The 24,092-nt window shown below is 39.8% G+C and overlaps 2 protein-coding genes across 2 annotated transcripts in view; both read right to left on the minus strand.

The window, feature by feature from the left end:
• The window catches only part of LOC307030666 (uncharacterized protein), a 50,392-nt gene extending 38,719 nt beyond the window's left edge, over nt 1-11,673 (minus strand). Inside the window, exons 1-3 of the mRNA XM_079667228.1 lie at nt 11,522-11,673; nt 10,486-10,560; nt 10,187-10,384 (exon numbers count right to left, since the gene is read on the minus strand). Coding sequence (XP_079523354.1) covers nt 10,187-10,384; nt 10,486-10,560; nt 11,522-11,600 — 352 coding nt within the window. The 5' untranslated portion in view covers nt 11,601-11,673. The remainder of the gene's footprint in view (nt 1-10,186; nt 10,385-10,485; nt 10,561-11,521) is intronic.
• Nucleotides 4,768-7,291, minus strand: LOC307030667 (piggyBac transposable element-derived protein 4-like). Its single transcript, XM_079667229.1, has 2 exons — nt 7,093-7,291; nt 4,768-6,901 (listed from the first exon to the last, which is right to left on the minus strand). The coding sequence occupies exon 2, from the start codon at nt 6,837-6,839 to the stop codon at nt 6,135-6,137; it is 705 nt and encodes a 234-aa protein (XP_079523355.1). The 5' UTR covers nt 6,840-6,901; nt 7,093-7,291; the 3' UTR covers nt 4,768-6,134.
• Nucleotides 11,674-24,092: the final 12,419 nt, after the last annotated feature.

Raw genomic sequence — 24,092 nt, forward strand, 5'->3', positions numbered from 1 at the left:
CTCCCCTTCCAACCAGAAAGGTGCCAAGTGTAATGAGCACAATCAACAATGCTATTCTGACTCTTATCCCTAGGGGACCCCACAATTGGTTTGGCTTTGTTCTCATCATCTCTATTTTAAACCTGGTTGTGTCCGTTACAGAATTTAAATAACGAGTACAAAAATAACATAACAAATTGGACTCTTTTTACAGATGTAAAACAAAAAATAGGTATTCACATTAATGTACAATCTATAAAAATCTATAGACAATTTGTCTTTTGAGCTGTTTCTATCTTTATCTTATTTCTATTTATTGTTTTGTTCCAGCTCTGCCAAATCAGTCCTAACTCCCAATAATGTTCTGGAAGTTGCCAGTGAAGGGTGACAATGTGTGAGGTGGTGTCAATTTGCTCCTTTTTCTTTACCTTTAAACCGGAGCGCGTGTGAAGTTTGTTACAACCTTTCACGCTTCCGTCCACCGGGGATGAGCCCACTGTCTTTTGTGAACTTTCACCCTCACCCAATCACCTGGCCGAACAGGAGTCTCTTCTGGTGTCTCTGTAGTTTTCCTAGCCTGCTGTGTAGACAAAACTTGCATAATATTACTCAGAGTTCTGACATATTCATCCACTTCTATTTGTCTAATATCTAAAACTGGACCACTCCCTCCTTGGAGAAGGCCCGAGCTTCGGCATACCTCTTGTTGACTACATGTTATTATTTATTAACTACAACGTCACTGAAATCAACATATCTGTATAATCATGACACTCCCTCCTTTGAGCATAAAATGCTCAATTAATATTGCAATGATTACCCTATTCTGAACAGGACATGTAAAACCCATAACGTTGCATTAAAGAAATATAACTTCTCCGTGTACCCACAAGGGGTACAAAAATATCGTATGATTTATGGTTTTCTGATGGTATAAATGCATATTCACTATAAAAAAATCAGCAATTAGCACTTCTAATAGTTTACTTGTTTCAATAATGGCTTTTGTCATGGTATTATGCATCATCGTTGCTGCGAAAAACAATACCCCTGGTGTCGCTAATGCGTCTCAATAATTCTAGGATTAGAGGATTGGTTGACACTGCTGAACTAACATATGATAAAATAATATTTCTCCAAACTGGAGGGAAAATATGAACTATTCTCTCAGAGAGTGACCTGCATGAAGGGCTGGTGCTGGTTGATCATCAGCTGGATACAGTCCTCTTGTTTGCCATTGTTCCAACAGTTTCTCCATGTGGTTCCATGTTTTTTGTCTAAGATTTGGAGCTGTTATGGCATCTGATCTGATTTTTACCCTTTCCTTGATATCTGCAGTTGAGCCTGGCCCTGCGTCTAGTCTCAACTTAGTTTGTTTTGGTGACATGTTCTCTAATTATGTATTAACCTATCAAAGATGAAGCACTAATCTTCTGACTAGCACCTTCGTTGCTGTTCGTCCGAACTTTAATTTTTTTTTTTTTGCTCAAAGTTTTATTATTGTTATAGACTTTTTTTTTTTTTTTTTTTAAGTTTAAGGTAAAATATTAATAAAGTTAATTAATATATAAAAAATATGCAAAATTAAAATATGAAATGTTAAAATAAAGTTGTACCGTGTATGGTTTTGACTTTGAAATATGAATTTGGTTCAAAATCACAATGTTATGGTGTTTCCGCTATTTGGGTAATAATTCTGTACTACCACCAGAGTGCGCTATTTTAAATTCCAGCTTAATCCACTAGGGAATAGCTGTTTCAAAACTGACTCGTTTTTGACAAAGGAGAAACGTAGTTTCCTCAAAAATATCTTTAAAATAGGAATTTACACTATGGTTAAACAACACAACACATAACCGCCAAAACACATTTGCAAAGAAGAATATTCACAATGTTATGGTGTTTCCGCTATTTGGGTAATAATTCTGTACTACCACCAGAGTGCGCTATTTTAAATTCCAGCTTAATCCACTAGGGCAGAGGTGCCCAGTACGTCGACCGCGGTCGACCGGTCGACCGCGGGGGCAATGCTGGTAGATCGCGAGTCATTCATAAATTTAAAAAAATCCAGCTCCGTTAAAATAGACAAAACAGGTTTTGATCCCTCCTCCCTTGGCCTCCCTGCCACTTAATTCAGGAGTTGACTTGATTGACAGAAAAAGCGACCTATTGCTTTCCAGTCTGTTAACCCAGAATGCAAAGCGATACAAAATCAGTCAAGTGCCGGGAGAGACAAACAACAAAATGAGTGCGGGAACGAGCAAAAAGCTAAAGACATACCACTTCCACACAGAATGGGAGGGAGAATCTTTTTTTGTGATGTCACATTCAAAGGTTATTTGCCTTATTTGTAAAGCAAGCGTCGCTCTGCCAAAGAAAGGTAACGTGGAGAGGCATTATCGGAGTGTACAAGGCATATGACAGCGACTTCCCTCCGAGTAGCGAGTTGAGAAAGGTCATGTATTATTGCTACACAAACATTATCTCTTAGTCTTAGTGTCGCCAACTCGTTTCTAACATGCAAAAAGACAAACAAATGCGTCTATGGTCGGTGTATTTTCTATCTTTCCAATCCAGAAGAGATCTCTCTCTCCCCCGTCTGTTTGCAAGGGGGCGGGGCAGTTTACACACACGCATCTGCTACATGCAGCAACACACGGAGGAGATGGTGGAGAGAAGCGCTCCAAGGTGTGGTTACATGTTACCCGTCTTGAGGTGGACAATGCTCGTCACCAAAAGTGTTTAGCATGTAAGGGCGGTAACACGAGCAATTTGTCTAAACATTTAGCAAAAGTGCACCACATTCAGACGGAGGAATGCACCGGGTTCGACTGTCTTTCTAGTAGCTCTGTAGCCCCATCCACGAGTAACGTTTCCACGTCAGGTGTTATGTATGCTAGCAGCAACACACGGGGTTAACTACATGATACAAACATGGGTTAATGATTAGAGGTAACTGAGTTATTTATTTTGTTAAAGTTTCAGCTATTCTGTTTCCAGTTCTGTCATCAGATTATTTAATAAGATTTGTTAAAACATTGTTGTTTCTTTTGATGTGAAATATTATTTATTTAATTCAAATAAAAAGCAATGTTAATTTTGTTCACAATTTGTTAAGTTAATTTAATAATATATGTATTTTTGAATCAAGTATTCATCTTTATTGTCTTCATTGTTAGTTTCCACATGCCTAAAACAACCTCAAACTAAATCTAAAAGTTGACGGCTAAATAAGAGCGTTTGAGAAATTGTGCAAGGCACACAGTGGTAGTCCGAATATTCGATTAATCGTTTCATTATTCTATAGATTAATCGATAATCAAATTAGTCGTTTGTTGCAGCCCTATTGTAGTTATCCCATGTAAAAATAAAACGTGTTATTCAGCAACCCTTGCAATTTGGGATTTTATTTTTGGTTGGTAGACCTCGGTTAGCTGGTCATTTCAAAAGTAGCTCACCAGCCAAAAAAGTGTGGGCACCCCTGCACTAGGGAATAGCTGTTTCAAAACTGACTCGTTTTTGACAAAGGAGAAACGTAGTTTCCTCAAAAATATCTTTAAAATAGGAATTTACACTATGGTTAAACAACACAACACATAACCGCCAATACACATTTGCAGCAGAAGTACTTCCAATAGTTCTAACTCTAACAAGAAGTATGATGTTCTTTAGAAGATGGAATGCCTAGCCTCAGTGTGTTAAAGCAAACAGAGTACTTCAATTAGCATTTCATGAAATGGTGACTGCCGTGGCTCACCGTGAACATGAGGTCAAGACAAAATGGCAACTGGTTTTCCAACCTTTGACCTGAAGAACAAAGGGATTTGAGAAAACACCTGGAGTTGAAATTGGTGAGGTGATATTTTGTCTAGTAAATTCAACACACAACACTGTAGTTTAAAATAACATTTCCATTTAGTTTACAATGATAAATGGGCCTCATACCCTTACGTCATAGCCCTCTACCCATGTACGTAAATGTTTTGACTTTAAGAGCCAGTATGGTCATTTCTTCTGTTTAAACACGCTATTTATGGGACAAATAGGACGCTAAGCAAACACAATTAGAAGAATATCGTCTATCTAACGCACGAATGTCGCACTTCCTGCCGTAATCCACAACGCAATGTCTTGAAAAACAGAATGGTGTAACCACTGAGAGCTTCAAACTACTCAGGCCTTTTCCTTGAAATAGGACTTTTTTAAAACAGCCTCACGCTGTTGTTACACAAAACACTCACTCCAATAACCTTAGCTTCAAACTTTGGCTGTGTCTTTGCCTCAAGCAGTCCCGACTGCTTAATGGCCTAAAACCATTCACGTAAAACGTAAAACGCCACAAAAGACACATATAGTGATTGGCCTCTAGCCGACATGTACTAACAGACAAACGAATAGCATGCAGGGTTAAATAGAAAAAAAGAAATTGAACTCACCCTGCCTGTAACAAAGCAACGCCACGTGGTAATGCTACCAATATTTATCAATTTAGGCTTGTTTTAACTTAAATTGCACAGCTATTTTCAGGATCCGCTGGCCGCCGTCAAACACACAGAACTAACATTGTCCTACATTAACTATTGAAGAATTCGATATAACAGGTTTCTCCATACCTAGTTGATTTGAGCTCTCTGTGTGCTGAACGGATGCCAGCGGGTCCAGCAAGCAGCCTGCTGTAGTCTCTCCCGGTTTTGCGAGATCCTGGCTAGCTCGCCAATTGTTAAAATGTGTTCTTTAATCTCGCGTCCAGGAGAGAAGCTTTAAAATGAGACTAAATGGAGTCTCTGAAAAGATTCAAATGGGATACTTTAATTAAAAAAGGCGCGGTAGTGTTACAGACAGAATATTGTTCCGTCAGACAAACAGCTGTGGTCCGGTTCTCCTGAGCAAGAAGACAGCGGATCTCTCCCCCGGCGCTGCTATATATATCCTCTGCTGGCTCCTCCCCGCCAGCCGGCTCACCTCGTCTCCAATGTCCGTTATTGCATTTAAACAGAGGATAGGTTCTTTTCACATTCAATATATGCTTAACACGCCGTTTCTCCTCATATTCTCTTTCATCACTTTTCATTTAACACATTCTAAACGCTGTAATCAATACTCTAAACAATACTTCTCGGCTCGTTTGGTTTCCGGTCATTCCGGATGTTGTCACATGCTACTCGTCTGTAAACAATGTATTCAAATAAACTGTACCTTCATTTAATATTCAGCATGATAGTATCTCGACATCTATAGTTGTAGTGTTAAATCAGTAGGCTTCGGTTTGCACCACTCCATATCATTTCGCTACTAAATTCACCTCTTCAGGAAATCGTATATTAGCCACATGCTAAATGCTAACCGGAGATGAAGGATTTTCAGAATAAAAGCTTAAAAGCTTAACTGCTTGTGCACAAGAATTTCTGGTTTTTCAGTATAAAAGAGCATTAAAACTGACGGCATGTTTAAACTACATTTCCCCATTAAAACATTGATTTTAATTTCTAACAATACCTAAAACCGCCAACGGGTAAAGTTTACCCGCTATTGATTTCCAAGGTACAATGTAGCCTACCATACAGAACAGTGAGTTTTGATTGCACAGGGATGAAATGTATACCAATATAATCTGTGGACTTTCAGCTTTTCATATTATATAGTTTGTACAGATAGCATGAAGTATAAAATATCGCTACAGTGCTGATTTAAATGCTTGGTGTTAGACTTGTGTTTTGTTTAGGTATATATCTCTATCTCTCTCTCCATCTATCTATAACTATCTATTTGTCTATCTCTCTATCTATATATCTATCCATCTCTCTCTCTCTATCTATAGGAACAGCAGTAGACAAAAGGCGTTGCTATAGCAACACGTCATGTTTATGTTTACGCGCGAAATCAACAGCGCGCGGATCGCTGCATAATCTATGGTAGAAATATTACCCACTCTCGCTAATAAACGCTTGATGTTAGGCTTGTGTTTCGTAAAGGTAAAAATGCTTCATATCGTCTGATAGCCTTCTACTCATAAAAAAACAACATGACAATAATATAAATTAATATAATAATGTATTTGTTATATAATTGAACAGCAGATAACACAGAACGTATACAAATAACAAAAAACATCAGAGAATAAGAACAATAAGAACGAACACATCGATCACAACGCTTCACAAACACTCAACACAATTGTTGCAAACACACTTCTCTCCTAGCCGTTGTGTTGCTAGCCTGCTGGCATCTTTTCCCAGGTAAGGGAAGCCATTCAGCATGTATTTGCTGTCAACGTCAGCTGCCAGCCAAAACTTGATGCCAAATTTGTCCGGCCTGTTGGGCATGTACTGTGTGAATGGACATCTTGATTTGGTCGGGAATAGCTGTTCATCCACAGTGATGTCGGACCCTGGCCTGTAGGACGCGATTGAATTTTCGACAAAACGATCCCACACCTTCCTCACGTGCGTAAACTTGTCGGTGGTCAACCGGCACCGGCGGGTCTCCTTTTTATCAAAGCGCAGGTAGCGCATGATTTCCCGAAACCTGTTCCTCGACAGTGTTGCGTTGAAGAATGCGTTGCCCCACTGCTCGGACCAGAAACTCTCCATCTCAATGTTCTTCCCACAATATGCACCTCTCACATAGAGAAGTGCAATAAAGGCCTTCAGCTCCATAATAGAGACATCCCAGGTGGCTCTGTCTCTCCGCGCTTCAGCAATTATGCAATCACGGATTTCCTCCAACATTACATTATCACACAGACACATAAGTGCTGTGAGTTTGTCAGTAATGTTGTGACGTGCGTGTGGTTTGGGGCCAGCAGACTCCGTGAGGATGTTCTGTATCTGCCGTCTCCCTGCGCCTCCGCAAGGCTCCATGACCGCCCACACTGTGCCATCTTTCCAGATCTCTTGGGCTGGTGACGGCTCAGTGGCACACACTAAATAGGAGAGAGGAAAACACTACTTTAGACTAAAGTATATTTCATAAATGTTTATTTGATAATATTACATCCTCGAAAGGCAATGAAAAGATTATTTGTAAAAAGAAAAGGCATTATCTATATGCCTTGATATCTTATAGCCTACGATTTGTAGAAAAGTAGGAAATAAAAAACAAGAATCATCATACCTTCTGCATGGGCTGGTACAGTAGGCCCATCTGCAAGCGGGGGATCAGGATGGGACGGCCTCACGTTCCGCGGAGGCTCAGGATTGCTGTCAGATGACCCATCAGAGGCAGAACAAACCCAGGACACATCACTCAGTCCTGATACTTCCCCACCATCAGACTCTGCTTCGCTCAGACGGTTTAGCAACGCTAGTGCCTCCTACACGTTCATGAGTCTCTTTCTTTTGTCCATTTTGGAAATATAACCGGCTCTCTCTATCTATCTCTCTCTATCTATCTATCTCTCTATCAATATATCTATCTATCTCTCTCTCTCAATCTCTCTCTCTATCTACAGCAGTAGACAAAAGGCGTTGCTATAGCAACACGTCATGTTTACGCGCGAAATCAATAGCGCGAGGAGCGCTGCATTTCTATGAGGTAAATATTACCCGCAGGCGGAAATAGGTATAAATAGCAATTTTTTTGGCGATTTTTTCAATCGGACTTCATATTGACAATTTTTAACAAAACAGGGTGTAACATAACACACTTTCAGGAAAAGTCACGGACTGGGAGACTTTAATATTTTATTGAAAAAAAGTTTCATATAATAAAAAAACAGCTGCGGGTAAAATTTACCCGTTGGCGGTTCTAGTGTTAAACAACAGAGAAGGTTTTAAGAAATAGGACTATACTGACAAATGACATATTATCCTGTCATTGTCTGTTCTGTCGGAAGGAGGAACATAGCAGAGTGGGACTACACTTAAAAACGGAAGTTTGTTCCAATACGAAGATTGTGACAGATCTGAAAAGTGTCCTTAAAACGAGCCTCCTCGCAATTGTATGCACATTATTTATTCAGCCGTTTGCTGTTTAATCTGATGGGAAATATATCATTCAAAAGAGAGAAAGTAAATAGTATCTTTCGTTTTTCCGCTTAGAAAACTAGGCGAACGCTCAATAAGCGGGTTGACGTCACCTTTGCCCCCACGAACAGGGCTTCAATCTACGGCAAGGCTTCAACCATGGATGTATAAATAAGAACTGGATACAGCGTGGGAGGCGGGGCCTCATTCATTCCTATGAGAGCCGCTCTTTGGCGCATGAAGATAAAATGGCCCAACTTTTGAGAGAGCGAAACGTCACAGATTATCCGTCATGCCTGAGAACCACGCCCCCCAAAAAGCTCGTTCACATTAAGCACGTCAATTTGTACACGTAACAGCACCGCACGTTCATGACAGCATGGTAATGGATTGTTATAATGGATTTTGATATTAACGAGGCGTCAGTTATTAGCTAGCGGCTAGCTAGTAATTATGCTAATTTACACATACATTGTTATGTACTTTTCTATTACGTTGATGTAACAGGATCTAGTGATATCCCAGCAACATAGCTTGATTTAGCATGATACTTGTGTGGGTTGAACATGAAACTACTTGGTAATATATTAATATATATATATATATATATATGTATGTATTAGGGCTGTCAGTCGATTAAAATATTTAATCGCATGATTGTCCATAGTTAATCGAGATGAATCGCAAATTAATTGTACATTTTTTATCTGTTCTAAATGTTCCTTAGAGGGATATTTTTCAAGTTTTTAATACTCTTATCAACATATGAGGGGACAAATATGCTTTATGCAAATGTTTGTTTATTATCATTTGATCAATGACAAATATGAATATTAAACATAACAACCTCTGACAATAAAAATATCCGCCTCAATTCAACCTCTCATACAATACAATAATACAATACAAAGTGTGTGTGTGTGTGTGTGTGTGTGTGTGTGTGTGTGTGTGTGTGTGTGTGTGTGTGTGTGTGTGTGTGTGTGTGTGTGTGTGTGTGTGTGTGTGTGTGTGTGTGTGTGTGTGTGTGTGTGTGTGTGTGTGTGTGTGTGTGTGTGTGGGTGTGTGTGTGTGTGTGTGTGTGTGTGTGTGTGTGTGTGTGTGTGTGTGTGTGTGTGTGTGTGTGTGTGTGTGTGTGTGTGTGTGTGTGTGTGTGTGTGTGTGTGTGTGTGTGTGTGTGTGTGTGTGTGTGTGTGTGTGTGTGTGTGTGTGTGTGTGTGTGTGTGTGTGTGTGTGTGTGTGTGGAGAGACATTGTGAAAGATCGTTGGAGCTATGTGCAACTCAAGGCATAATGCTCGAACAGGAGCTGCCTGGACATTGCAATCATGTTGCGCGCACTATCCGTGCTGAGTGTGCTGACTTTTCGTACAATGTCCCACTGTCTGGCTACCTGCATAAAGTCAAGTGCTCGGCGCAGTTGTCGGCGAAATGTCGCTCCTCTGTTTTCATTGAAACAGCTCCTTATATCCGTTAGCGAAGCTAGCTAGCACCAGATGCTAACAACAACAATACACGTAAGGTGTGCCCGTTCTCGCTCGCGCCACACATACACACACCCTCCCGGTCCTCCCGATGGCCAGTCGGTGCCTGCCGGTGAGCGTGGAAGTGTTGTCTACCGCAAGCGGGCTGCAGGAGCGGGGCTGTCAGCATCAGCTTGTAGATGGTATTTTAAACTCGATACGCTCTGAAACGTATACGGCGCGGCCGAGGAGAAAAAATACACGTGCGTTAATCGCGTTAAAATAATTAGTGGCGGTCATTTTTTTTTTGCGTTTTGACAGCCATAGTATGTATATACATATATATATATGTATATACATACTGTATATGTATATACAGGGCCGATTCTAGGGTCTGTGGGGGCCCTAGGCAAAAATGCACTGGGGGCACCTCGAACCAGCTTTCATCACCATTGTGTTATAAATAATCTGACACCAACAAAAAAATTGCTAAATGTAAACAGTTTTTTATTTAACAACTTCACATTTTTGTTATATTCAAAGTGAGTTATTAGTTAGTAATATGAATATAAAAGACATACAAAAACGAATAAATCACACATATAAATATAAAGAACAATTAAAACCAGAATAGTTTTCCTTTGAAAATCTACGTGAAGTTTTTTCAATATTCTGCGGAAAGACTATATCTGTTTCTTGTATTGGTCCTCTTGTTACTAGTGCACACTTTTCACTATCATTTAGGACACTTGGCCATTGTGCAGGGTCGTCTGATGTGATCAAACCTTTTGTAGTCGTGGTAGTGCTGCTGGAGGTAGGGGTTGACGTGTCATCTTCATGGTGAGAAGATGTTGCTGTCCCACTGGAGGCAGATGTTGACGCCTCACTGGAGGCAGATGTTGACGACCCACTGGAGGGAGATGTTAACGCCCCACTCAAGGTAGATATTGACGCCCCACTGGAGGTAGATGTTGACTGAATTGCTATGACCAAAAAAGAAACAGGGAATATCATGTTACAAGGAATCTTTGGAGTGCGATGCACAGTATAATCAATTAAAAGTGGAATAGCCTACTTAACTTACCATCATCAGAATTTGGATGGGACACCTTATCCTTTTCCGTTGCTGCTGCTGGTGCCAGAAACTTAAGAAAGGATCCTGAGGATAGATAATAAAGTGAAACTTATAACAGTAACATGTTAACAATTCAAAATGCTTTCACTTTATAAAATTCAAATTCCTCATATTCAGCTTTCGAATGTTGTTCTTGGGGATAGCTTCCACTATTCTTCATTGTTTACTATTTCCATTTCATTTGAAAGGGACAATGTAAGTGAACATGGTTCCAATACAGAGGATTGTGCTGGGGCCTGCACTATGGCTACTAAGGTTGAAATATACAGTTTTCAGTATCATCATAACACCACTAGGAGTACACTACAGAGAAGGAAAATACAATAAAATACACTCAACACATAGCAGCACACTAACTTAACAATAAGTTATTTAGGGTACAGTTGTCCAAATGTCTTGCATCTACATTTCCTAATTTAACATTCATAGCTTGACAGTTAGCTCAGCCGGACACAGCTTCATCAGTTAACTAGCCTACAGATAAAGTTAGCTGATTTCCCCCTCCAAATTACTCCATTACTGGTGTCCCATTAAACAACGAGTGAAACGTTAATGTAGGAATGGCAGAGACCATGTTTATTTCAGTAACAATGCCAAAAAGATTAATGAAGTCGTGTTAATACTTTAATTACTAGCTTTTACGTTCTTTCAGCCAGCTAGCTAAGCTAAGCTAACGCGTCAACGGCAACTGTAATTTATAGCTTATACGTTCTTTCAGCCAGCTAGCTAAACTAAGCTAAGCTAATAGGTCAATGGCGTTGTACCGACCCGGCTGCACACACATGACTTGGTAATGTCACGGCCAGCAGAGCAGATACTTTTCTGCTAGGTTAACTCATGTCATGTTAAACGTCAAAGTAAACTAAATAAATAATTTGATTCTAGTGGAAGTTACATAATTCAAGTTTCTCTATCCCACAGTTAAGGTTAGACTAGCAACATTTAGTTATTTAGTATGTCATCTTTATCTACTCAACTAACTTACCACTGTCTTGTTTTTTTCTCTCATCTTCATCTTTTTTCTTCTTCCTTTTTTCGCTTCCAGAAAGATAATTTCTCTTCATTTTTCAGTGCCTTTCCTTGTCATCAGGATTATTTTGTAAACAAGAATGCATTGCACGCGATTTGCGACACTGACCGGAGTGAGTCTGGATAACGTGGGGCCCCATTAGGGAGGTCTCCTACTGTCATTGCAAACGTTGTGCATTGCCCCACTCACTCAAATTCAGTTCATCTACAATAATGGGGCCCCCACTATTGTAGATTAACTGAATTTGATGAAGGCTTATGGCAATTTATGATGTCTGTTTAATTATATTTTTTGTATAATTTGTTGTTCTGAATTTTGCATAAAAATTAAAAAAACGACACTGATGTCGTTTTAAAGGTGTGTCGCCCCTCGGGGGCCCCCTACTGGTCTGGGGCCCCAAGCAGTTGCATGCCTTGCCTGTCCACAAGCGGCGGCCCTGTGTAGATATACATACAGTCCCGGTTCTACGGGGGTGCATAAGGGTGCATTGCAGTTGAGTCGTTATGCACCCTCATTTGAAAAAAGAAAACTGAAAAAAATAAATAATGAAAAGTGAAAAAAATTAAATATATAATAATATTAATATTAATATTAATAATAATAAGAAGAAGAAGAAGAAGAAGAAGAAGAAGAAGAAGAAGAAGAAGAAGAAGAAGAAGAGCAAGAAGAGCAAGAAGAAGAAGATAGTTGAAATTAAATCAATTGTAATTGTGGTTAAATAACTTTGTCTGCTGCCTTTATTTGGTCCATTTAAACGGTAAATAACGTTATTATGTCAGGTGCGCGTGACCTGTGAGTAGTATTATTCATCCCGCTTCCATCACATTAGTATGCATAGAAAGTGACAGGTGCTGTGACAGGTCACACCTCTCCCTACTTATGCTAATGAGCTAAGTCCCGCCTCCCCTTTGTTCGAGGTGTGAGATCTCAAGTAGGTGTGATATCCCAAGTAGGTGCGAGATCCGTCGATAGGAGGGGGGTGATGTGTATTCACAGGTGTGAAAAGCCCCCACTGTTGCGCCTTATGGTGTATAATAAAAAATGTTTCAATCACATTAGTATGCATAAAAAGTGACAGGTGGGCCCGCCCCCAAGTCTATTAAAACAAAATGCCGCTTCCATCACATTAGTATGCATAAAAGTGACAGAAGGGCCCACCCCAATTATGTGATGTCAGAAGACCGAAGGGGTGGAGTGAGATAAAAAAAAAAAGAACCCCGTGCAGATAAAAAGCCAGTCATTTCCAATCATCAAGTCATCTTTCCAAAAAGAAAAAATGGCCAAGAGACGCCTCGATATGGGTTTCATCAGCGAGACGCCTGTGACAACTTACCGCCATCCGTCCGGAGCGCCAATCAAGAAACGGATGCAGTATCTGTGCCAGGTTCAAACACCTCCAGTCGAAGATCTTGAAGAAAGAGAAATGGCTTCTGGAAAATGAACATGTTTGGGGATACGTATTCAACTATATGGCGAATGAACTGCATTTCTACAATCTGAAGAATGGAGAAACGTATGGACCCCACAGTGTTAAAGCAACGTTGACCTCAACAGATTGGGCTGTGTTAACTCTGGTGTCTTCCAGAGATCTCCACGCAACCATTGTATCGGAAGAAGTAGTGCATCAAGAAAACACTGTGGAACCAGCGGTGTACAAGATATGTGCAACAAAAAGCAAAGAAACGCAAACAAAAAGCGAGATCAAAGAAGAGTTTTCACCGTTACCCCTCAATGTGGAGGAAGAAGAAGGAAATATCCCCCCGCCGCCAGAAGTGAAAAGAGTCCTGACAAGCACCGTCTGGGAAACTAAAAGCGGACCATCTGGGCGATGGTATTACCGCGCACGCCGTTTGCTGACGCAGGGGGGAGGGGTTCTCTCTAAAACACAATGTCTGTAAAGGTGGGGGAGACTGTCTCCCCCTTCCTGCCATCTTTCTCTGTTTCTTTCGAAGTGTAAAATATACAAAATAACGTTTTATATACTTACTCTCTTGCTAAAAGGTGATGAAGTTTGTAGCGTAAGCCAGCCATCAGTGTTCTAGTTTTAAGGATCGAAGGATCCAATGTATTTTTAAATGGAGCAGAAATAGAACTAGTCTCCCAGTGCAAGTATCTTGAACAGGGAGTGTCATATTGGACTCGCACTTGACTTTTTAAGAAACATATCCAGAAAGTATCCAATACCATTAAATTCAACTTGCATCATTTTAAACAAATTAGACCTTTTTCTTAACTGTCAATGCTGCAAAGTCATACCTCCACTGTATGATTCTATCCCACATTGAATACTGTTTTACAAACTGGTCGTTTGCTTGTGCCACACACCTGAAACCCATAGAACAGCTGTTCAAGAGAGCTATCCAGGTGTTTGAGAGAAAGCCACAGTCATACCACCACTGTACCATCCTTGAAAATCACAATTCTTGAGTTTTTGACAATTTGATGTCTTTTAAAAGTATGTGTTTTACAAAAAATAATATTTCCATGGGCTGGCCCCCCTCCCCTTGGGGGAATTCATCCACAGAAAACACACTGGACGCAGCACTAGGTCAGAAACCAGAGGAGACTGTGAAGTCCACCACAGACGGACCACCTTTGGACAAAATGTCCTCTCCATTAAAGGCAGCTCATTGTGGAATAGCCCCCCAACTGAGATACGGGATTGTCCCACTCTCAATAGTTTTAAAGGTCAACTTAAAGAATGGTTGAGCAACAAACAGACGTGTAATCACCGCTAAATAAATGCACTTTAACACAGGGGTATCTCCTCTTGCACTTTATGTAGCGCTTTTATCTTATCTTGCACTTTATATATCATAGCTGCTACATTGTACTGCCATGTGGTAAATGCTTGTATGCTGCTCATGCTCTTTCTGCATATCATGCATTTATTTTTGCTGTATATATAAATGTCAGGTTATTATATGCTGTATGTGACAGGACTATAGATGGAAATTAGCTCAAAGCTAAAATCCGGCTCATTTACACTTGTAAGCATTATTTTTGTTTTAAAGTGTTCATCAATGTGCACTACGGACGGTAGCCCTGAAGAAAATTAAACATTAAAATATGTTATCGATGTCCCCATTCCCAGTTTGTTTTGGGAATATTTGCGATGTTTACTATGTTTTTGGTAGCTCTTAACAAAACAGAATTTTTGTAAAAGACTGCGACTCTAAAAGGCAAGTTTGTGATTTTAACACTGTTTTGATGAAACAATACATTATACAATATTACGACTTTTTGCCATATTTTTAACACAATCTTTTTTTTTTTGGTTGTAGAGCTTCAAGATATTTTGCATGTCATGCATAAACACGGTGTCATCTTTTCCTTGAAACTGACGTGCTGCCCGTTTTACAAAACAAGTTATTTTTCTGCTTCTTCATCCTCTGAATTTTCCTCCCCCGTCCCTCTTCCTTCAGCCAGCACAACAAGAATCAAGGTGGATCTGTGAAATGAAACACCTCTTCCCAAAGCGTGACTTCCCTATTGAGAGCATGCGTCTTCGGCAGTAGGGTCTAAACCAATTGGCCAGATATACTAACATGCAGAACGTACGGTATGTTTGAAGACTAACCATTTATCCAGTTCAAGCTGTCTTTAAGATGTGACATTGCGCTCTGACTATTTCCCGTAAAATGGTGACAAACTATTACTTATTCTTAAATTTGACCTCTTGCTGCTTGGTTGAAAATGATAGAGGAAAAAGAACTTTTAAAAAAAAGACTCAAACAGCGAGGGACATTATACTGGTGGAAAAAACTCTCAACGACGATGTTCAGTAAACGATCAATCAAAATTGAAGGATGTGTTTTTGTGTTTCTGTGTTTCTGTGGTTCTGTGTCTCGGTGTTTCAGTGTTTCTGTGTTTCTCTGTGTTTTTGTGTTTCTGTTTTTCTGTGTCTCGGTGTTTCAGTGTTTCTGTGTTTCTCTGTGTTTTTGTGTTTCTGTTTTTCTGTGTTTCTGTGGTTCTGTGTCTCGGTGTGTTGGTGTTTCAGTGTTTTTGTGTTTTTGTGTTTCTGTGTTTTCTGTGTTTCAGTGTTTTTGTGTTTCTGTGGTTCTGTGTCTCGGTGTTTCTGTGTTTCTGTGGTTCTGTGTCTCTGTCTTTCGGTGTTTCTGTGTGTCAGTGTTTCAGTGTTTCTGTGTTTTTTCAGTGTTTCTGTGGTTTCAGTGTTTTCTGTGTTTCTGTGTTTCCATGTTTCTGTGTTTCTGTGGGGGTATAATACGCACGTTTCAATACACATGTATCATACATCTTCAATGTTACCCTCCCCTTGTTATAATGAAGACAACAGTGCATGTGAAGGACTGTCATACACATGTATCAGACACGCTCCCCTTGCTATAATGAAAACAACAGTTTTTAAAAATGTAAAAAACACTTTTTTTTATTTAAAAAAAAAAATGTCCTATTTACATTTAAATATTTTCACACACAGAATCAATAGTTATACTGATTGTAACATCCCCAGGACCGTCTCCAGCTTAGAATTCCCCAGATTACTGGAAATATCATGATGGAGTTTTTTCACTTCAGTCAAAATATTCATGTGTTGATATGTTTTTGACACAAAGATGCATTACATCTACAAACAGAGCATAAAATGAGAGCACATGATACACTTTTGATGTTTGTTTCATTTCTTCGGTAATGTTACAGAATGTTTCGGAAAATAAAGATTCCAGGACCACTTTAAATGTTTCGTTTACAATCGTTTCCCTATGACCAGGAATAGTACTGCCAGAACAAACGATATCCAAAATGTCTTCTAGTTTACAAACTTCAGCCATTCTGATCACTATTCACTCTTTTTTCAATCGTCCTCATCACAACACTTATTAAAAGGGTATTGACTACATTCTGATCAATATATACCGAGCGTTTTGCATAGTAGTTCCCCATTTTTATTTTACTTTAAAGAAAAAGTCAATGTATCGAAAAAGAAAAAATCCCTGGCTTCAACCAACCGCAGGTTATTAGTCTTCTTCTTCTCCATCCAACTCGGCATGGATCTTTTCAAGTCTCTCCTTGAGGCGTCTACAATTTTTGAGATTGTGCAGAAAAGCCTCCGAAGCGCCTTAGATCCTCCAATCATCCGTGAAAATTTATTTATCAATAAGAGTCTGGTCGATCTCAGTAATGAAGTCGGTGAGCCAGAGTCTTTTCATTAACGTGTTGTAATTGTTTCTGAAGAAGAAAATCGGGCATGTCATTCAGACAATCGTGTTGCCTCTGGCCGGGGTGACTGACTCGGCATCTGTTGCATATTTCTTCTCTGTACCGATGTATCACCCCCTCCACAATATCAACCAACACTGATTTCACTGTGTCCATAAACAGAGACGTCTTGGCCCAAGGAGCAAAATAAGCAGCAGTAGTACTGCAAGATTCGGGTGTCCAGAATGATGGTGATGATGGTAGTCCAGGAGTTTGTTCCTGGCTGCAACTCACGGGGGGAGACTTGGTTTTTCTCAGATCCATAGCTAGTTTTCAAACTGTCGTCTTAGTGGGGTCCTTAGTTTTAGATGCTTTGCTGAGTGGAGGGAGGGACTTATTGCGTTGAGTGGAGGGGGAGTCATCTGTAGAATTGAGAGTTTTTTTCACCAGTATAATGTCCCTCGCTGTTTGAGTCTTTTTTTTTTAAAGTTATTTTTCATCTATCATTTTCAACCAAGCAGCAAGAGGTCAAATTTAAGAATAAGTAATAGTTTGTCACGATTTTACGGGGAATAGTCAGGAAATAAATACATGATATGCAGAAAGAGCATGAGCAGCATACAAGCACTTACCACATGGCAGTACAATGTAGCAGCTATGATATATAAAGTGCAAGATAAGACAAAAGCGCTACATAAAGTGCAAGAGGAGATACCCCTGTGTTAAAGTGCATTTATTTAGCGGTGATTACACGTCTGTTTGTTGCTCAACCATTCTTTAAGTTGACCTTTAAAACTATTGAGAGTGGGACAATCCCATATCTTAGTTGGGGGGCTATTCCACAATGAGCTGCCTTTAATGGAGAGGACATTTTGTCCAAAGGTGGTCCGTCTGTGGTGGACTTCACAGTCTCCTCTGGTTTCTGACCTAGTGCTGCGTCCAGTGTGTTTTCTGTGGATGAATTCCCCCAAGGGGAGGGGGGCCAGCCCATGGAAATATTTTTTTTTTTAAAACACATACTTTTAAAAGACATACAATTGTCAAAAACTCAAGAAATTGTGATTTTCAAGGATGGTACAGTGGTGGTATGACTGTGGCTTTCTGTCAAACACCTGGATAGCTCTCTTGAACAGCTGTTCTATGGGTTTCAGGTGTGTGGCACAAGCAAACGGCCAGTTTGTAAAACAGTATTCAATGTGGGATAGAATCATACAGTGGAGGTATGGCTTTGCAGCATTGACAGTTAAGAAAAGGTCTAATTTGTTTGAAATGTTGCAAGTTGAATTTAATGGTATTGGATACTTTCTGGATATGTTTCTTAAAAAGTCAAGTGCGAGTCCAATATGACACTCCCTGTTCAATATACTTGAACTGGGAGACTAGTTCTATTTCTGCTCCATTTAAAAATACATTGGATCCTTCGATTTTGATTGATCGTTTACTGAACATCGTCGTTGAGAGTTTTTTTCACCAGTATAATGTCCCTCGCTGTTTGAGTCTTTTTTTTTAAAGTTATTTTTCATCTATCATTTTCAACCAAGCAGCAAGAGGTCAAATTTCAGAATAAGTAATAGTTTGTCACGATTTTACAGGAAATAGTCAGAGCGCAATGTCACATCTTAAAGACAGCTTGAACTGGATAAATGGTTAGTCTTCAAACATACCGTACGTTCTGCATGTTAGTATATCTGGCCAATTGGTTTAGACCCTACTGCCCTAGACTCATGCGCTCAATAGGGAAGTCACGCTTTGGGAAGAGGTGTTTCATTTCACAGATCCACCTTGATTCTTGTTGTGCTGGCTGAAGGAAGAGGGACGGGGGAGGAAAATTCAGAGGACGAAGAAGCAGAAAAATAACTTGTTTTGTAAAACGGGCAGCACGTCAGTTTCAAGGAAAAGATGACACCGTGTTTATGCATGACATGCAAAATATCTTGAAGCCCTACAACCAAAAAAAAAAGATTGTGTTAAAAATATGGCAAAAAGTCGTAATATTGTATAATGTATTGTTTCATCGAAACAGTGTTAAAATCACAAACTTGCCTTTTAGAGTCGCAGTCTTTTACAAAAATTCTGTTTTGTTAAGAGCTACCAAAAACATAGTAAACATCGCAATTATTCCCAAAACAAACTGGGAATGGGGACATCGATAACATATTTTAATGTTTAATTTTCTTCAGGGCTACCGTAGTGCACATTGATGAACACTTTAAAACAAAAATAATGATTACAAGTGTAAATGAGCCGGATTTTAGCTTTGAGCTAATTTCCATCAATAGTCCCCTCACATACAGCATATAAGAACATGACATTTATATATATATATACAGCAAAAATAAATACATGATATGCAGAAAGAGCATGAGCAGCATACAAGCATTTACCACATGGCAGTACAATGTAGCAGCTATGATATATAAAGTGCAAGATAAGATAAAAGCGCAACATAAAGTGCAAGAGGAGATACCCCTGTGTTAAAGTGCATTTATTTAGCGGTGATTACACGTCTGTTTGTTGCTCAACCATTCTTTAAGTTGACCTTTAAAACTATTGAGAGTGGGACAATCCCGTATCTCAGTTGGGGGGCTATTCCACAATTAGCTGCCTTTAATGGAGAGGACATTTTGTCCAAAGGTGGTCCGTCTGTGGTGGACTTCACAGTCTCCTCTGGTTTCTGACCTAGTGCTGCGTCCAGTGTGTTTTCTGTGGATGAATTCCCCCAAGGGGAGGGGGGCCAGCCCATGGAAATATCTTTTTTTTTAAAACACATACTTTTAAAAGACATAAAATTGTCAAAAACTCAAGAATTGTGATTTTCAAGGATTGTACAGTGGTGGTATGACTGTGGCTTTCTGTCAAACACCAACATCAAAACACCTGGATAGCTGTCTTGAACAGCTGTTCTATGGGTTTCAGGTGTGTGGCACAAACAAACGACCAGTTTGTAAAACAGTATTCAATGTGGGATAGAATCATACAGTGGAGGTATGACTTTGCAGCATTGACAGTTAAGAAAAAGGTCTAATTTGTTTAAAATGTTGCAAGTTGAATTTACTGGTATTGGATACTTTCTGGATATGTTTCTTAAAAAGTCAAGTGCAAGTCCAATATGACACTCCCTGTTCAAGATACTTGCACTGGGAGACTAGTTCTATTTCTGCTCCATTTAAAAATACATTGGATCCTTCGATCCTTAAAACTAGAACACTGATGGCTGGCTTACGCTACAAACTTCATCACCTTTTAACAAGAGAGTAAGTATATAAAACGTTATTTTGTATATTTTACACATCAGCAGAAACAGAGAGAGATGGCAGGACACTGTGTTTTAGAGAGAACCCCTCCCCCCTGCGTCAGCAAACGGCTTGCGCGGTAATACCATCGCCCAGATGGTCCGCTTTTAGTTTCCCAGACGGTGCTTGTCAGGACTCTTTTCACTTCTGGCGGCGGGGGGATATTTCCTTCTTCTTCCTCCACATTGAGGGGTAACGGTGAAAACTCTTCTTTGATCTCGCTTTTTGTTTGCATTTCTTTGCTTTTTGTTGCACATATCTTGTACACCGATGGTTCCACAGTGTTTTCTTGATGCACTACTTCTTCCGATACAATGGTTGCGTGGAGATCTCTGGAAGACACCAGAGTTAACACAGCCCAATCTGTTGAGGTCAACGTTGCTTTAACACTGTGGGGTCCATACGTTTCTCCATTCTTCAGATTGTAGAAATGCAGTTCATTCGCCATATAGTTGAATACGTATCCCCAAACATGTTCATTTTCCAGAAGCCATTTCTCTTCAAGATCTTCGACCGGAGGCGTTTGAACCCGACACAGATACTGCATCCGTTTCTTGATTGGCGCTCCGGATGGATGGCGGTAAGTTGTCACAGGCGTCTCGCTGATTAAACCCATATCGAGGCGTCTCTTGGCCATTTTTTCTTTTTGGAGAGATGACTTGATGATTGGAAATGACTGGCTTTTTATCTGCACGGGGTTCTTTTTTTTTTAATCTCACTCCACCCCTTCGGTCTTCTGACATCACATAATTGGGGCGGGCCCTTCTGTCACTTTTATGCATACTAATGTGATGGAAGCGGCATTTTGTTTTAATAGACTTGGGAGCGGGCCCACCTGTCAGTTTTTATGCATACTAATGTGATTGAAACATTTGTTTGTCCGATTCCAACTAAGCTGTTAAAAGAAGTTTTTCCATTAATTAGCACTTCTTTATTAAATATTATGAATATGTCTTTATTATCAGGCTATGTTCCAAAATCATTCAAAGTAGCAGTGATAAAACCGCTTCTTAAAAAGCACAACCTCGATCCAGAGGTTTTAGCCAACTATAGACCTATTTCTAATCTTCCGTTCCTCTCAAAAATTCTTGAGAAAGCAGTCGCAAAACAGCTGTGTGATTACTTAAGAAACTATGATTTATTTGAAGATTTTCAGTCTGGCTTTAGAACACATCATAGCACAGAGACAGCTCTGGTTAAAGTCACAAATGACATTCTAATAGCCTCTGACAAGGGACTTGTCTCTATTCTTGTCTTGCTCGATCTTAGTGCTGCATTTGATACTATCGACCATGATATCCTATTGCAAAGACTAGAGCACTTAGTTGGCATACAGGGAACTGCTTTAGGCTGGTTTAGGTCTTATCTATCTGAACGCTCTCAGTTTGTACGTGTCAACGATGAATCTTCCATGCAAACCAAAGTTAGCCATGGAGTGCCACAGGGCTCAGTGCTTGGACCTATTTTGTTCACCCTATATATGCTTCCGTTAGGCAATATTATAAGGAATCATTCTGTAAACTTTCATTGTTATGCGGATGATACTCAACTATATTTATCAATCAAGCCTGATGAAATTAATCATCTAAATAAAATTCAAGACTGCCTCAAGGACTTAAAAACGTGGATGACCTTAAATTTTTTGATGTTAAACACGACCAAAACTGAAGTTATTGTACTTGGCCCGAAGAATCTACGAAACAAATTATCTAAAGATATATTAACTATGGATGGCATTAATTTGGCCTCCAGTGAGACTGTAAGGAATCTTGGTGTTATATTTGATCAGGATTTATCCTTTAACACCCACATAAAATACATTTCAAGGACCGCCTACTTCCATCTACGTAACATTGCAAAAATCAGGCATATCTTGCCTCAAAACGATGCAGAGAAACTAGTCCATGCATTTGTTACTTCAAGGCTGGATTATTGTAACTCCTTATTATCAGGGTGTACCAAGAAGTCAGTCAAGTCGCTTCAGCTGATTCAAAATGCTGCAGCTCGTGTACTAACCAGAGTTAGGAAAAGGGACCACATTACTCCTGTTCTGGCTGCCTTACACTGGCTCCCTATAGAACACAGGATAGAATTTAAAATTCTTCTTCTCGCCTACAAAGCCCTTAATGGGCAGGCGCCATCTTACCTTAAAGAACTCATTATACCCTACTGTCCTACTAGGGCATTGCGTTCCAAGAATGCAGGGTTGTTGGTTGTTCCTAGAGTCTCTAAAAGTACAATGGGAGCCAGAGCCTTTTCTTATCAAGCTCCACTTTTGTGGAATCAGCTTCCAGTTTGTGTTCGGACGGCAGACACCCTATCCGTTTTTAAGAGTGCGCTTAAGACCTTCCTTTTTGATAAAGCTTATAGTTAGGGCTGATTAGATTCAGCCCCTAGTTTTGCTGATATAGGCTTAGTTTGTCGGGGGACATCTTACTTCTTCCTTCTCTCTGTCTATACCTGTGTACTCTCATGTTCCGATTAACCCAGCTTCCCCAAATTTCTTTCTTTTTGGTGTCTATATACGCCGGGATCCGGAGTCATGGATGATCCTGCGGTCCTGTGTCATGGATTGCGAGTCCTGGATCTTGAGTCGTGGCTGCGGTCCTGGATCATAAGTCCTGGATGGATATCCTCGTGGATTCATCTTCTTATTATACACACATGCATTTCAAAACATTTGGACTACCTATGTTGCAAATGTATTATCTTTTCAATTTACACACGGCATCTATTGCACGTCTGTCCGTCCTGGGAGAGGGATCCCTCCTCTGTTGCTCTCCCTGAGGTTTCTCCCATTTTTCCCTTTAAACTGTGGGGTTTTCTCTGGAAGTTTTTCCTTGTACGATGTGAGGGTCTAAGGACAGAGGGTGTCGTATTGTCATACTGATATTCTGTACAAACTGTGAAGTCCACTGAGACAAATGTAACATTTGTGATATTGGGCTATATAAATAAACATTGATTGATTGATGGTTATTATACACCATAAGGCGCAACAGTGGGGGCTTTTCACACCTGTGAATACACATCACCCCCCTCCTATCGACGGATCTCACACCTACTTGGGATGTCACACCTACTTGAGATCTCACACCTCGAACAAAGGGGAGGCGGGACTTAGCTCATTAGCATAAGTAGGGAGAGGTGTGACCTGTCACAGCACCTGTCACTTTCTATGCATACTAATGTGATGGAAGCGGGATGAATAATACTACTCCTGTGCCGGGGACATTAAGTTAACCGCGGCCACTGTCGTGGACAGTTACGTCCTCCCGCCCGCCTTGCCGGCTTTTCCCGTCTCGCCCACGGAGGTGGAGCAGCCGAAGCCGTCTTCGTTGCCCGAAACACCGCCACCCCTCGGCGACGCGCAAGTGCCAGAGGACCTCGGCAAAACAGAGCCTGCCCAAGTATATTTAAAAAAGTACCCAACTCGCCTGTGGTGGGGTAAGGCACTACGTATATACATACGTACGTATACATATATATATATATATATATATATATATATATATATATATATATATATATATATATATATATATATATATATATATATATATATATAGGGACGTCGGTAATATTAACTTTATTTAATACAACATTTACGGTACAATATTTACATCATACAGCCCATGTTCTGGCACCTGGTTCAGGTAGTTGTAACCAATGGCATCATTCATTCTGTTAATAGAGTCAATATTTTGAAAATGGTCTATTACAGTACTTGTTATTGCTGATGTATTTACTTGAATCCTACAGCTCTTGTATCCAAAGATTCTAAGAAATAAACCATTGACCAGTGACTTTGGATGTTTGCCTCATTTCAATTTACCCACATTTTACATTTTTCACAACAATCAAAATTTGAATTATTATATTATATACCTTAACATGTTCTGCGGCTAACAAAGTAATTTCCATTGATTAATTCAGTAACATTTCAGGTTACTACAAATAAAGTAGGCCTCTAAAATTGAAATACATTTATTTTCCTTTTCAAAATGAGAATATAACAGTCATGCCCTATATATATATATATATATATATATATATATATATATATATATATA

The sequence above is a fragment of the Notothenia rossii genome (genome assembly GCF_949606895.1).
Source record: "Notothenia rossii genome assembly, chromosome: 2".
In the NCBI taxonomy this organism is placed as follows: Eukaryota; Metazoa; Chordata; class Actinopteri; order Perciformes; family Nototheniidae; genus Notothenia; species Notothenia rossii.